The sequence below is a fragment of the Salmo trutta genome, chromosome 30 (genome assembly GCF_901001165.1).
Source record: "Salmo trutta chromosome 30, fSalTru1.1, whole genome shotgun sequence".
In the NCBI taxonomy this organism is placed as follows: domain Eukaryota; kingdom Metazoa; phylum Chordata; class Actinopteri; order Salmoniformes; family Salmonidae; genus Salmo; species Salmo trutta.
This window is the reverse complement of record NC_042986.1, coordinates 28908762-28925456: the sequence shown is the minus strand read 5'-3', so window position 1 is coordinate 28925456 and position 16695 is coordinate 28908762. Positions and strand designations below refer to the sequence as shown.

At 45.2% G+C, this 16695-nt stretch overlaps 1 protein-coding gene across 7 annotated transcripts; it reads left to right on the top strand.

The window, feature by feature from the left end:
• The first annotated feature begins 47 nt into the window (after window positions 1–47).
• On the top strand, window positions 48–10407 carry ogg1 (8-oxoguanine DNA glycosylase). Of its 7 annotated transcripts, none has more exons than XM_029723734.1 (9): window positions 48–118; window positions 315–389; window positions 7281–7413; window positions 7591–7949; window positions 8067–8246; window positions 8375–8556; window positions 9258–9405; window positions 9504–9553; window positions 9723–10407. In XM_029723734.1, exons 3-9 carry the CDS (start codon window positions 7304–7306, stop codon window positions 9897–9899), a joined length of 1206 nt encoding a protein of 401 aa, XP_029579594.1. In that variant the 5' UTR covers window positions 48–118; window positions 315–389; window positions 7281–7303; the 3' UTR covers window positions 9900–10407. The 7 variants fall into 7 exon arrangements, with proteins under 7 accessions (XP_029579594.1, XP_029579591.1, XP_029579595.1 ...); XM_029723731.1 differs by having other exon boundaries at window positions 7263–7413; XM_029723730.1 differs by having other exon boundaries at window positions 85–232; window positions 7263–7413.
• The last annotated feature ends 6288 nt before the right edge of the window (window positions 10408–16695 follow it).

The following is a 16695-nucleotide window of genomic DNA, read 5'->3' as shown; positions in this document are numbered from 1 at the left end:
CAATCATGAATGGTGTTTGTTGCAGTAGTTATATTATGCTCTCTCAACGAGCCAATCGTTGGTTGTGTTGATATCAGGAGGTTCCCGAAGAGTGGAGAGGGGTTTCACAAATGTGTTGGTTGGTTGCATCAGACAGTAGACGAATGAATTTTTGAGTAATTCCTAAAAAAAAATCATTAATACGCAGAATAATGTTAGAAATATTAACTAGGAAGTCAAATTGGCTGTTAATGTAAGAACGAAGTGACAAATATATTATGTTAGTCAAAGAGGTTAGGTCACTCCGCGTAATATTTCTTTTCCATTCTCAACAGTCAAACACCGGGAAAGTCATTATAGGCCCACACACATCCAGGGTGTGAAGATACGTGTAAACATCTGCTCTCAAAGTAAGATTTTGAAGCTATAACATCTTGTACTGACAAACTGGTTTTAACTTAGATTTGCGTAATATGTTAGCTACTGTACTATGATTTTGAGGTGACTCATGGCATGTGGAGCTAACCTAATTAGTAGCCTGTAGACTAGCTAGCTAACTACTATCTTAACTAATTATTACCAGAGCAAGAGCCGAAGTAATCAGTATGCTGTAACGACCCTGGGTTTATAAGCACGGATATCGACGGGGGCACAGACGATAGCACGCTGGACTTCGGGCTAGAAGGTCGAGGGTTCGAAGCCTGCTGCCTGCCTGTTTCATTACAATACGTTATTCCACTAACGTTAGCAATCTTTATTACACAAATTGCTAGCCTCCCTAAGTTTGTTTTATTCACTGCTTTAGCACACTCTGCCAACCCGGTTGTCCTAGCCGTGTCTGAATCCTGGTTTAGGAAGGCCACCAAAAATCTGAAATTTCCATCCCTAACTATAACATTTTCCGACAAGATAGAACTGCCAAAGGAGCGGAGTTGTAATCTACTGCAGAGAGAGCCTGCAAAGTTCTGTCATACTATCCAGGTCTGTGCCCAAGCAAGCTTCTACTTCTAAAATAAACCTTTCCAGAAACAAGTCTCTCACCGTTGCTCTTGTTATAGACCACCTTCAGCCCTCAGCTGTGCCCTGGACACCATATGTGAATTGATTGCCCCCCATATATCTTCAGAGCTCGTACTGTTTGGTGACCTAAACTGGGTCATGCTTAACACCCCAGCCGTCCAACAATCTAAGCTGGATGCCCTCAATCTCACACAAATGATCAATGAACCGACCAGGTACAACCCTAAATCCGTAAACACAGGCACCCTCATAAATATCATCCTGACCAACCTGCCCTCTAAATATACCTCTGCTGTCTTCAACCAGGATCTCAGCGATCACTGCCTCATTGCCTGCGTCCATAATGGGGTCTGCGGTCAAACGACCACCCCTCATCACTGTCAAACGCTCCCTAAAACACTTCAGCGAGCAGGCCTTTCTAATCGACCTGGCCCGGGTATCCTGGAAGGATATTGACCTCATTCCATCAGTAGAGGATGCCTGGTTATTCTTTAAAAGTGCTTTCCTCATCTTAAATAAGCATGCACCATTCATAAAAATGTAAAACCAGGAACAGATATAGCCCTTGGTTCACTCCAGGCCTGACTGCCCTTGACCAGCACAAAAACATCCTGTGGCGTACCGCATTAGCATCGAATAGCCCCCGCGATACGCAAATTTTCAGGGAAGTTAGGAACCAGTATACACAAGCAGTTAGGAAAGCAAAGGCAACCCCGGTTCTTCAGCCCTGCACCCCCCACAGCAACTTGCCCAAGCTTCCCCCATTTCTCTTTCACCCAAATCCGGATAGCTGATGTTCTGAAAGAGTTGCAAAATCTGGACCCCTACAAATCAGCTGGGCTAGACAATCTGGACCCACTCTTTCTAAAGCTATCCGGCTGCAATTGTTGCAACCCCTATTACTAGCCTGTTCAACCTCTCTTTCGTATCATCTGAGATCCCCAAAGATTGGAAAGCTGCCACGGTCATCCCCCTCTTCAAAGGGGGAGACACTCTAGACCCAAACTGTTACAGACCTATATTTATCCTACCCTGCCTTTCTAAGGACTTCGAAAGCCAAGTTAACAAACAGAATCCCACCGTACCTTCTCCGCTATGCAATCTGGTTTCCTAGTTGGTCATGGGTGTATCTCAGCCACGCTCAAGGTCCTAAACGATATCATAACCGCCATCGATAAAAGACAATACTGTGCAGCCTTATTCGTCGACCTGGCCAAGGCTTTCGACTCTGTCAATCACCACATTCGTATCGGCAGACTCAACAGCCTTGGTTTCTCAAATGACTGCCTCGCCTGTTTCACCAACTACTTCTCAGACGGAGTTCAGTGTGTCAAATCGGAGGGCCTGTTGTCTGGACCTCTGGCAGTCTCTATGGGGGTGCCACAGGGTTCAATTCTCAGGCCAACTCATTTCTCTGTATTCATCAATGATGAATACAGGCACTTGCTGCTGGTGATTCTCTGATCCACCTATACGCAGACGACACCATTCTGTATACTTCTGGCCCTTGTTTGGACACTGTGTTAACTAACCTCCAGATGAGCTTCAATGCCATACAACTTTCCTTCCGTGGCCTCCAACTGCTCTTAAATGCAAATAAAACTAAATGCATGCTCTTCAACCGATCGTTGCCCACACCAGCCCGCCCGTCCAGCATCACTACTCTGGACGGCTCTGACTTAGAATATGTGAACAACTACAAATACCTAGGTGTCTGGTTTGACTGTAAACTCTCCTTCCAGACTCAGATTAAGCATCTCCAATCCAAAATTAAATCTAGAATTAGCTTCCTATTTCGCAAAAAAAGCATCCTTCACTCATGCTGCCAAACATACCCTCGTAAAACTGACTATCCTACCGATCCTTGACTTTGGCGACGTCATTTACAAAATAGCCTCCAACACTACTCAGCAAATTGGATGCAATCTATCACAGTGCCACCCGTTTTGTCACCAAAGCCCCATATACTACCCACCACTGCGACCTGTATGCTCTTGTTGGCTGGCCCTCGCTCCATATTCGTCCCCAAACCCACTGGCTCAAGGTCATCTATAAGTCTTTGCTAGGTAAAGCCCGCCTTATCACAGCTCACTGGTCACCATAGCAGCACCTACCTGTAGCACGCTCTTCAGCAGGTATATTTTACTGGTCACCCCCAAAGCCAATTCCTAGTTTGGCCGCCTTTCCTTCCAGTTCTCTGCTGCCGATGACTGGAACGAATTGCAAAAATCACTGAAGCTGGAGACTCATATCTCCCTCACTAACATTAAGCATCAGCTGTCAGAGCAGCTGACAGATCATTGCACCTGTACACAGCCCATCTGTAAATAGTCCATCCAACTACCTCATCATATTGTTTTTGTTTTTTTCTCCTTTGCACCCCAATATCTCTACTTGCACATTCATCTTCTGCACATCTATCACTCCAGTGTTAATTGGTAAATTGTAATTAGTTCGCTACTGCGGCCTATTGATAGACTTACCTACCTAATCTTACCTCATTTGCACACACTGTATATAGATGTTTTCTATTGTATTATTGACTGTTAATTTGTTTATTCCATGTGTAACTCTGTGTTGTTGTTTGTGTCACACTGCTTTGCTTTATCTTGGCCAGGTCGCAGTTGTAAATGAGAACTTATTCTCAACTGGCCTACCTGGTTAAATAAAGGTAAAAAATAAAAAGTAAATTAGCTAAAGTTACTGACAGATGAATTCTTACCAGCATCAATCAGATACATGACTAACTGATTAGTGTCTGCAATGTGTACACAATCTTTATAATAACCCACCTGTATTTTGATTTAGGGTTGTTTATTTTATTTTTTTGGGGGGGGTAGATAAGCTTTAATGTTGCAGACAGATTGTAGGTTCTACCAATTTAATTATTTGCATAATGTATTTTTATTATTTTCTCTATACTTTTTTCCCTCTAACTTGACATCCCTACCCCAATTGGAGTAAACTAATGGATAACAATACTTCTACTGCTACTTACAGCTATTTCACTCACATCTATGGTACCTGTAGTTAAATAATTATACATATAGTCTGATTTTCCTCTTTCTTCAAGTGCTGTATTTTCACCCACAGTGGCCAATCCAAGATTCATTCTGATCTTAACTACACTGTTTTTTTTGTACGGAAAACTGATGATGGTGGAGTGCACTTTGTATGCATTGAGTCAAAGATGGTTCTCTTGTGATTTCTTTATCATTGACGTGACAAGACTATGTCGGTGAGTAAATAATTAGCCTCTGTCCTCCGTTATATTGGCGAACGTAGCTACAATCACTAGAGAACCAACTGACGAGCTCAGTTCAAGACTATCCTATCAACAAGACCTGAAGGACTGTAGGGAGTTGTGGCTGAATAAGGACATGGACACACCTAGCTGTTTTTTCTATGCATCGTCAAGACTGAATGGCAGCTTCGGTTAAGGGGGAGGTGTGTGTCCCTTTGTTAACAACAGCTGGTGCGCGATCTCTAATGTTATGGAAGTCTTGAGGTTTTACTCACCTTAGAATACCTCATGATAAGCTGCAGACCATACTATTTACCAAGAGTTTTCATCTATAGTTTTTTGTAGCTTTCTATTTACCACCACAAACCAAAGCTGTCAGTAAGACCGCACTCAACGAGCTATATAGGGCCATAAGCAAACAAGAAAATGTACATCCAGTGGCGGCACTCCTAGTGGCCAGTGATTTTAATGCAGGAAAACTGAAATGTGTCTTTCCTCATTTTTACCAGCATGTCACCTGTGCAACTAGAGGTGAAAAAACTCTAGATCACCTTTACTCCACACACAGAAATGCATTGGCTTATAAAGCTTTCCCTCGCCCTCCATTTGGCAAATCTGACCATAATTCTATCATCCTGATTCCTGCTTACAAGCAAAAACTCTAACAGTAATTACCAGTAACGCGCTCAATACGGAAGTGGTCTAATGAAATGGATGCTAAGCTACAGGACTGTTTCGCTAGCACAGACTGGAATATCTTCCGGGATTCATCCGATAACATTGAGGAGTATACCACATCAGTCACCGGCTTCATTAATAAGTTCATTGATGACGTTGTCCCCACAGTGACTGTACGTACATATCCCAACCAGAAGCCATGGATTACAGGCAACACCCGCACTGAGCTAAAGGCTAGAGCTACCGCTTTCAAGGAGTAAGATACTAGTCTGGACGCTTATAAGAAATCCTGCTACGACTGACGAGCTATCAAACAGTCAAAACGTCAATACAGGACTAAGATCGAATCTACTACGCCAGCTCTGACACTCATTAGATGTGGCAGGGAAACACAGCCGCAAGCTGCCCAGTGACGCGAGCCTACCAGACGAGCTACATTTCTTCTATGCTCGTGTCGAGGCAAGCAACACTGAACCATGCATGAGAGCACCAGCTGTTCCGGATGACTGTGTGATCTTGCTCTCCTTAGCCAATGTGAGTAAGACCTTTAAACAGGTTAACATTCACAAGGCCACGAGGCCAGACAGATTACCAGGACGCTTACTCAGAGCATGCGCTGACCAGCTGTCAATTGTTTTCACTGACATTCTCAACCTCTCCCTGACCCAGTTTGTAATACCTACATGTTTCAAGCAGACCACCATAGTCCCTGTGCCCAAGAACGCCAAGGTAACCTGTCTAAATGACTATCGCCCCGTATCATTCAAATCTGTAACCATGAAGTGCTTTGAAAGGCTGGTCGTGGCTCACATCAACACCATTGCCATCCCAGACACCCTGGACCCACTCCAATTCGCATACCGTACCAACAGATCCACAGATTACGCAATCTCTATTGCACTCCACACTGCCCTTTCCCACCTGGACAAAAAGAACACCTAGGTGAGAATGCTGTTCATTGACTACAGCTCAGTGTTCAACACCATAGTGCCCTCCAAGCTCTGGGACAGAACACCTCCCTCTTCAACTGGGTCCTGGACTTCCTGACAGGCCGCCCCCCAGGTGGTGATGGTAGACAACACACATCTGCCATGCTAACCCTCAACACGGGGGCCCTGCAAGGGTGCATGCTTAGTCCCCTCCTGTACTCTCTGTTCACCCATGACTGCGTGGCCATGCACGATCATTAAGTTTGCTGACAACAAACGGTGGTTGGCTTGATCACCACTGACAATGAGACAGCCTATAGGGAGGTGGTCAGTGACCTGGCAGTGTGGTGCCAGGACAACAACCTCTCCCTCACTGTCAGCAAGACAAAGGAGCTGATCGTGGACTACAGGAATCGGAGGGCCGAGCACGCACCCATCCACATCGACTCATCTGTAGTGGAGCTGGTCGAGAGCTTCAAGTTCCTCGGTGTCCACATCACTAAGGAATTTTCATGGTCCACACACACCATCACAGTTGTAAAGAAGGCATGACAAATCCTCTTCCCCCTCAGGAGGCTAAAAAGATTCGGCATGGACTTTTAGATCCTCAAAGTTCTACAGCTGCACGATCGAGAGCATCTTGACTGGCTGCATCACCACTTGGTATGGCAACTGCTTGGCATTGGACCACAAGGAGCTACAGAGAGTAGTGCGTATGACCCAGTACATCACTGGGGCCGAGCTCCCTGCCATCCAGGACCTCTATACCAGGCGGTGTCAGAGGATGACCCAAGTCATAGACTGTTCTCTCTGCTACCGCACGACAATCGATACCGATGCACCAAGTCTAGAACCGACAGGACCCTGAACAACTTCTACCCCCAAGCCATAAAACTGCTAAATATTTAGTCCAGGTAGCTATTGGTTAACTGTTTAACTATCTGCATTGACCCTTTTTGCACAAACTCTTTTGGCTCATCACATACTCTGCTGCTACAGTTTATTATCTGTCCTGTTGCCTAGTCACTCTACCTATATGTATCTACCTCAATTACCTCGTTCCCCTGCACATGGACTCGGTACTGCTACCCCGTGTATATAGCCAAGTTATCCTTACTCATTGTGGATTTATTCTATTATTTATCATTTTTCTCTGCATTGTTGGGAAGGGCCTGTGAGTAAGCCTTTCACTGTTAGTTTGTTGTTTACAAAGTGTGACAAATAACATTTTATTTTATTTTGTTGCAACACTCTTAGAAAAAAAGGTGCCATCTATGACCTAAAAGGGTTCTTCAGCTGTCCCCATAGGAGAATAGTTCTCCTATGGGAACAGGCGAAGAACCCTTATTTCGAAGAGTTCATGGCCTCCACTATCCATCTCATCAGATATACTCCACTGTTCATCTCATCAGATATCTCTGATACTACAGTATGTGGTGAGTGATCCAGCACTATGTCCCAGCATGCATTGCTGTCGGCGGGGACCAAGTCATGGCACTCCCTGGCCTGTTCACGATCAGAGCTCCGTTTGGACCTCACACTAGGCTGCGGACAGAGCTTCCGGTGAGTTCCTTTGACCACTGCTTCGCTGATTCTATAGAGCAATGGCAGGCCATATGTTACATGACCCAGGGCTCTGCCAAAGGCATTAGCAAGTATTGAAATGATCTCTAATCCACTCACTACCTCTCAAACCATTTATCCTAACCCTCTGTCGTCCCTCCCCCTTTTCCCTGCAAGCTGGCGAGAGACAGGGGATGGCCACTGGACCGGAGTGATGGGGGGACGAGTGTGGACTCTCACCCAGACAGACGACACACTATGGTACCACACATACAATAGCCCCAACGCCATAGGAGGGGATGGGAGGAAGCGGAGGGCAGGTTCCCTGCTCCAGGGGTCAGGGAAAAGATCCAAGGGAGTGATAGAGGTGAAGGAGGAAGAAGAGGGGGAGCCAGTGGCTGTGACCCCTGACCCAGACAGAAAGGAGGAAGAGCTGCTGAATGATTATTTCCAGCTGAAGGTGAAGCTGGGGGATCTGTACAGAGATTGGGGAGCAGCCGACCCACACTTTAACAGCATTGCCAAGATCTTCACAGGTAAGTTGGTCCGTGTTTGTAATACTGTGTCTGTATCTATTATGTCTCTTCCGTGTGTGCGCGTGCGTGCATGTGCGTTTCATACTTTACAGTGTGTGTGTTCTGTCTCTCCCCCAGGTGTGCGTATGCTGCGTCAGGACCCCACAGAGTGCCTGTTCTCCTTCATCTGCACCTCTAACAACCACATCTCTCGTATCCAGGGCATGGTGGAGAGGCTGTGCCAGTCCTTGGGCACCCCTCTGTGTCAGCTGGACCAGACCAGCTACCACGACTTCCCCTCCCTGCATGCACTCGCAGGTTCCACCTCCACTACCACCAACACTACTCTGGCTGATTGTCTGACATCTGTCTATCTCTCGCTTTCAAATCCTTTGTTTTTTCAAATGTTTTGGGCTCTGACATGTCCTCTGTCCTCTGATTGACAGACAACAGTGTGGAGGCTCGTCTGAGGGACCTGGGGTTTGGGTACAGGGCCAGGTTCCTGCAGCAGAGTGCCAGACAGATCCTGGACTCTCACGGTGGGCCCCATTGGCTCCAGGGGCTCCGCAGTGTCCCCTACCTGCAGGCACGTGACGCACTGCGCACCCTCCCCGGGGTAGGCCCCAAGGTATGCCTCAACCCTTCAGGACAATTAAGGGTGCATAACATAGTAAATGTAGACATAACATAGTAAATGTATATCCGGGACACTGAAATGTGTATGATATATTACGTTTGGTATGGTTACATAAGACGGATAGTTACTTAGGGTGGTTGGTAGGGGTGGATATATAGCGAACGTCTAGCAACCCAAAGGTTGCAAGTTTGAATCTCATCATGGACAACTCTAGAATTGTATCTAATTAGCAACTTTTCAACAGCTTACTACTATTTAGCTAATTTGCACCGACAGTACATAGCATGTTAGCTAAACCTTCCCCTAACCTTAACCCTTTAACCTAACTCTTAAACTTAACCCTAACCCTTAGCCTAGCTAACTTTAGCCAGCTCGCTAACGCTAACCACCTAGCTAGAATTCGTAACATATCATACATTTTGCAAATTCACAACATATTGTACGTTTTTCAAATTCTTAACATATTGTCCGTTTTGCAAATCTGTAACATAATACGATTTGTAATTTGTAACATATACGAAATGAGTGATTCACATCCACAAATTAATACATTCCATACGAAACTTAACGTATCATACTAAATGAAGTGTCTCGGATTTGCGTACAGAATAATACTAAATGCTCTGAGACCAGGTTGACTATACATGTATTATACACAGGCATAGAAAGTGTTACCTGGGTTCCCCTTGTAGGTGGCAGACTGTGTGTGTCTGATGTCTCTGGAAAAGGCCTGTGTTGTGCCTGTGGATACACACGTGTGGCAAATCGCAAAACGAGACTACAGTTGTGCGGCGGGCAATGGGCAGAAGAGCCTCACAGACAAGGTCCACCGTCAAATAGGTGAGGATTCACGGTACAAGGATGTGTTTAACAGGCTTTAACAGTGTCCTTCTGAATATTACCAATCACTAATTGACTGATTTTTTGTATCTGCACAGGGGACTTCTTCAGGCAGCTATGGGGTCCGTATGCTGGTTGGGCACACTCGGTGAGAAAAATAACTGGTGGTCAGAATCCATCCACTCATCTGTTCACTTCCTCTCTCTGCTCACTCTCTTTCTTTAATCTATCCATCCATCCAACTTGAGACACAGGAAACTTGAACTTTCAATAAATCATGCATTGATGTCAATGGAGCTTGACTGTCACTCTCTCAGGTGTTGTTCTGTTCTGACCTGAAGAAGTTCCAGAAGCTGAAAGAAACACACTGTCTGAAACAGGAGGAGGAGAAGAAGAAGGTCAAGATAAAGGTGGAGGGAGAGGGAATGAACAAGAAAATAAAAAAAATGTGTAATAGAAAGGTGAAAATGTGTGTGAAGGAGGAGGTGGGGTGAGGTCAGTAGAGGTTATGTGTTGGTGATTTATGTTAGCTCAGGAAGCTAACCTGAATGTATGTCATTCTTTGCACACCTCTCTGGAGCAACTAGGCTATGAGTCTGACAGTCTTACCTGTTCTCTTTAGGTTCATGACATGATTAACTGCAAACCAAGGTCACTGTCAGTGTGGAGATTGTTCCTGATCACTTTGTAGAATGATGTAAGACAGATCTATAAATATGATACACGTTATAAAAGAGAGAGTTCACTCTGAACCAGACTTCTCACATTATCTGTCATACATTTGTGTTCAGCTCTAAACTGAAGGCTGGTGTTTAATTTTACTGCGATTTCTGTCTGTGAATGAAGCTCTATCGCTATGTGTCATTTTCCACTGCCGTCTCTTCATATGAACTACACACATAGAAACCGTGTGTTTATCATATATTTTCTGGATTAATGGACCGCTACACAGACTCTGTAACAGTTAATTTTTACACTGAAATAAACAGGTTTTAGACTATTTTCCTTTGTCAGTGTTGTTTGGAGATTATGCACACATTTTGAATAAGTCTAGTTGTGGATAATCCCACTTTTTGATCCCCTATATTTGTCTTTCTATCAGTGTAGTATGCTTAGACCATAGAGATAGAGGACTCTAGTTGGATAAATGGGACATATATCAAAATAGTATATCCCTATTATTCTCTGACCCAGACAGACAAGGTACAGAGTGTCAGAGGTGGCCTGTAGATGGCAATAAGATATGGGAAGATTCTGCATCATAGTATCATGTGATTTTTCAAGGTCAGTCACTGTTAAAAGATTATTCTACTTTAAACTTCATTGTTTGCTGAGCTTATATTAAGTAGTCAATGGCCCTCAGGGTAGCCTATGTGCCAATGCATTTAGCAGTGTTGACGGGTGCAGGTTCGTATGTCCAACAATGTTGCCCATTACTGGTGCAATACCCACTCAATCTCTCTTGACGATTCTATATGTTTACTGAGCATGTCTGTGAGTCTGTCCAAAATAAGCAGTATGTCCAGCCAGCTGTGAAATGCCATGGTGTCTGTACATGTATCTATAGGCATTAGTCAGGTGCGTCAGCATGTCTGTTTATAGTTGGGATTGCAGTTATCTGCCCTCAGTGCTATGAGCTATAAGTGTGTGTATGTCACTCTGGGCTGTCACTGGTGTCTAGGATAGTGTGGGCTATATGGGAGTCACTGGGAGAGTTTGACTGTAATGTAACGTAGATCTTTTTTTAGCCAACTGCTCTGTTATGTTTGTTGTCAGGCCATTTGCAGTTAGCTACAGCACAAACAGACCTGGCTAGAGTGTATGGATTTGAGTGTGTCACTCAAAAATCAAGACATTTATAGATCAAGACACGTGATTGAAGTACATAACATTCATCATCTATACTGAATGGATATGTGTGTGCATTAATGGGTAGCCTAGGCTACTTATGTATGTAAGCATACATTCATGTATGTGTACTTGCATATGTGTGTATGTCTGCATCCATAGGTTCTTTATTTGTGTGTGTGTGTGTGTAAGCGGTGTGTGTATAAGGGGTGTTTGTGGTGTGTATGTGTGTGTAAGGGGTGTTTGTGGTGTGTGTGTGTGTATAAGGGGTGTTTGTGGTGTGTGTGTGTGTATAAGGGGTGTTTGTGGTGTGTGTGTGTGTATAAGGGGTGTTTGTGGTGTGTGTGTGTGTATAAGGGGTGTTTGTGGTGTGTGTGTGTGTATAAGGGGTGTTTGTGGTGTGTGTGTGTATAAAGGGTGTGTGTGTATAAGGGGTGTGTGCATAAGAGGTGTGTGTATATAAGGGTTGTGTATGTGTGTATAAGGGGTGTGTGTATAAGGGGTGTGTGCAGCCACGTGTGTGTTAATGTGTGAGTGAGTCAGCTTTCATCTCCAGTCCAGTTGAGTTGGGCAGGAGCTGGGGTCCAGCTTTAGGGCACAGAGAGAGAGAGAGAGAGAGAGAGAGAGAGAGAGAGAGAGAGCACACAGATATAAATAGGAGTGGAAGAACAGGAGGAAGAAAAACAGCGGGATGGATAGAGGAGAAAAGGGGGGATTGACGTAGGTCGACTAAATAGGTGATATCTGCAACATGAACACAAACACATTTGTTCGCTATGACCAAAATAGCCCTGGTACCCTGTATGTTGTGTAAGTGATAGGTCCCAGTGTGTGTCTTGTCTGTCTATAGTGTGTATGCTGAAAGGAGAAGATGCTGGTCCCCTGAAGCGATTGTGTTACTCTCCTCAGCCACTAGGGAGCACACTCCCAGAGCCCCAGCACAAAGAGGGGCTTGTGTCCCCTGCCAGATGTGCAGTAGTAGGGGTGTGTTTGCCTCCCTGTGCAGAAACATGTGAGGTTTGTGAGAGAAGGTTGTGTGTGTGGAGATGTTTTACAGAGAAAGAGTATGGCATGTGTGCATGGTGTGTGTGTGTGTGTGTGTGTGTGTGTGTGTGTGTGTGTGTGTGTGTGTGTGTGTGTGTGTGTGTGTGTGTGTGTGTGTGTGTGTACACACGCATGTACTTGAATGTGTGAGAGAGAGAGCGTGTGTTAGTATTCTAGAAATGTATGTGTGTTGATTTATCTGTATGAGTATGTCTCCATGTGGCTCTCATTGTTATGGCTTTGGTGTTCTTCTTAAATGGAAAGACAGCGTGAAAGCCAATGGAACATCTGCCTCTTCACAACTTTCTTTCTCCGACACACGTGCTCTGTTCTCCCCTCTCTCCCTTCCTTTCACATACACCAAACATGGTCTGTCTGTCTCCTACTGTTCCTCTCCCCTCTGTCTAACAATACAAGACACGTGATAGCTATTATATTAAACAATCACAGCTGCAATATTTGTTTTATCCTCTGTTAAATATACACTGAGATGTGTATAGTATCATACTGTACAGACACAGAGACTGGAATGGGGTACACCCCTCTTGTCCTTCCAGATCTGATGAAACCCAATGCTGGTGGAGGGAGAGGGAGAGACTGAGGGAGAGGGAGAGTGACCCCTATACAGATCTCTATTTTCGGGGCCCAGAGTGGGGGATTATCCCTGAGTGTCTAGACAACCAGAGAGAGGCCGGAGCCAGTGGAGGTATTTTGGTGCTAAGCTCCCCACTGACTCCTCTGTGGTTATACATTAGCATATGAGAAGCCTGAGCTAGGGCTAATAAGCAAGGGTTTATCACATCAATGAAATTAATATGGGTCTTAATCTGATTGCTTTTATCCTGCTGCTGCAGTGTTATTTACATGCCTTTTTTTGGAAGGAAAGATCTGTTCTGATTTAGAGGTAGATGTGTGTGGCTTCCTGGCAGGACAGCGGTTTTTCCATTGAGTTTCAGTCTAGAAGTCCTAATGGTATGCATCTACCTCATTGTTCCAGGAAGGTGTGTGATCTACTGCCTGCCTGACTGTTTGTGTCTGACTACTGGTATGTTTGCTAACATGAGGCTGTGAATTTCTGTGTGACTGTCTCTGTGTTTTCAGACCGACAAACTCCCTCTCTCAGCTCAAGGACATTTCACAAAGAACACATATGGCTTCAAGTGTGCCGGAAAGCAAACCATGTTTGTTTCTAGACCTCCTGAAGCATGTACTGTACCCCTCTAACTATCTGTCTGTCATGTTCTCTATCTCTCCCTTTGTCTATAATATGGCTTAGGTTATCTTTCTGTCTCTCCCAGTGGTCCTCTCCTTCTCTGTCAATCCTTCTCTCTCTCTCTCTTTCTCTCTCTCTCTCTCTCTCTCTCTCTCTCTCTCTCTCTCTCTCTCTCTCTCTCTCTCTCTCTCTCTCTCTCTCTCTCTCTCTCTCTCTCTCTCTCTCTCTCTGATATATATTTCCATGTGAGACACATGGACAATGAGTGTACAACCCCCCCCCCCCCCCCCCCCCCCCCCCCCCCCCCCCTCATTTTGCCCTCAGAACAGTCTAAATTGGTTGGGTCATGGACTCTACAAGGTGTTGAAAGCGTTCCACAGGGATGCTGGCCCATGTTGACTCCAATGCTTCCCACAGTTGTGTCAAGTTGGCTGGATGTCCTTTGGGTGCTGGACAATTCTTGATACACACGGGAAAATGTTGAGCATGAAAAACCCAGCAGCTTTGCAGTTCTTGACACAAACCGGTGCGCCTGGCACCTACTGCCATACCCCGTTCAAAGGCACTTAAATATTTTGCCTTGCCCATTCACCCTCTGAATTGCACACATACACAATTCATGTCTCAATTGTTTCAAGGCTTAACAATCCTTCTTTAATCTGTCTCCTCCCCTTCATCTACACTGATTGAAGTGGATTTAACAAGCGACATCATTAAGGGATCATAGCTTTCACCTGCATTCACCTGGTCAGTCTATGTAATGGAAAGCCCAGGTGTCCTTAAAATGTTTCACACTCAGTGTAGATGTTCTCTCGTATATCGCACAGGCAGACAGATGGACTCCTGTGTTGGGCTGGTGACTCATTGGGGCCTTTTGGGTGGTTTTAGGCTGTCAGCTGAAACAGGCCCAGTGATAGGACCAGATTACTGTAATCTCGTTAGCCAGGGAACGTAGCTGGGTAATTCCCCGGTCATACGCTAAACACACAGCAACACATTCTCCCATTCACACTATACACATTCCTGTGGTCATTCCTATAGCGTAGCCTTTATGTGCTGTGGTCATTCCTATAGCGTAGCCTTTATATGCTGTGGTCATTCCTATAGCGTAGCCTTTATGTGCTGTGGTCATTCCTATAGCGTAGCCTTTATGTGCTGTGGTCATTCATTCCTATAGCGTAGCCTTTATGTGCTGTGGTCATTCCTATAGCGTAGCCTTTATGTGCTGTGGTCATTCCTATAGCGTAGCCTTCATGTGCTGTGGTCATTCCTATAGCGTAGCCTTTATGTGCTGTGGTCATTCCTATAGCGTAGCCTTCATGTGCTGTGGTCATTCCTATAGCGTAGCCTTTATATGCTGTGGTCATTCCTATAGCGTAGCCTTCATGTGCTGTGGTCATTCCTATAGCGTAGCCTTTATATGCTGTGGTCATTCCTATAGCGTAGCCTTTATGTGCTGTGGTCATTCCTATAGCGTAGCCTTCATGTGCTGTGGTCATTCCTATAGCGTAGCCTTCATGTGCTGTGGTCATTCCTATAGCGTAGCCTTTATGTGCTGTGGTCATTCCTATAGCGTAGCCTTTATGTGCTGTGGTCATTCCTATAGCGTAGCCTTTATGTGCTGTGGTCATTCCTATAGCGTAGCCTTCATGTGCTGTGGTCATTCCTATAGCGTAGCCTTTATGTGCTGTGGTCATTCCTATAGCGTAGCCTTTATGTGCTGTGGTCATTCCTATAGCGTAGCCTTTATGTGCTGTGGTCATTCCTATAGCGTAGCCTTCATGTGCTGTGGTCATTCCTATAGCGTAGCCTTTATGTGCTGTGGTCATTCCTATAGCGTAGCCTTCATGTGCTGTGGTCATTCCTATAGCGTAGCCTTTATGTGCTGTGGTCATTCTTATAGCGTAGCCTTTATATGCTGTGGTCATTCCTATAGCGTAGCCTTCATGTGCTGTGGTCATTCCTATAGCGTAGCCTTTATGTGCTGTGGTCATTCCTATAGCGTAGCCTTCATGTGCTGTGGTCATTCCTATAGCGTAGCCTTTATATGCTGTGGTCATTCCTATAGCGTAGCCTTCATGTGCTGTGGTCATTCCTATAGCGTAGCCTTCATGTGCTGTGGTCATTCCTATAGCGTAGCCTTTATGTGCTGTGGTCATTCCTATAGCGTAGCCTTTATATGCTGTGGTCATTCCTATAGCGTAGCCTTCATGTGCTGTGGTCATTCCTATAGCGTAGCCTTCATGTGCTGTGGTCATTCCTATAGCGTAGCCTTTATGTGCTGTGTAGTCACACCCATAGTGCATTGTGGATAGTACATGTACACAGGCCTTGTATCTGGGGTGCAGCAGGACAGATACTGTAGTTCAGCCTGGAGGACTAGAGGAAGGGTGAGGGTCTACTCTTATCACTGTTAAAAAAAACTCCCCTGCACTGAATAGAACACTGTTGACACAGAGTCCATGGACAGCTTAGATAAACACTGTACAAGGACAGGTGTATGACTACAAGTGTGTTTCTGTGTGTGTGTGTGTCATCTGTAACTCCCCTGCTCCTTTAAGCAGTCCCTAGGCTCTTCCTGAATCACCTGGACACACCCATCCTTGGAAGGTTTGAGGGAGGGGGGGGGGGGTGTATGATAGGGTGGCATGGAGCCAGGGTGCAGAGCTTGGTGCAGGGAAATACCAATGGCCCTGTCTGCCTCTTTCCCTCCATGACTGAAAGAGAGGGGAGGAGGAGGGTAGAGTTTCACCATGAGAACGCAGTTTGTTCCAACCCCTTTGTCTCCCCTGGCCTGCACCATTCTCCAACCTGCCTCAGTTGGAAGTTAGACATGACCTCAGGTTGGGGTTCTCTTCATATACAAACACGCCTTTCTCCTTGTAGCTGGAACAGTTAGGTGTCAAGCCAGCTTTCACATGATGTTTTATGACTTCCTAACCACTGGGGTGGCAGCAGCAGCTCATAACTACTGCAACAACCTCTCTGAACTGATGGTCAGAATCGGACAATCCTAGAGGTTAAATAGCTGGCTTCAGAACTATTTTATCACACCTTGTCAATTATCACCCTCAGCATGCAGTCTTACAGTCGCATTACCAGATGCTGATAGCATAAAATACGTAAAAACTGAATGTAATTATGAATAATAATTTAAAAAAAGGTTGAAACATAGCCAAAGAAAG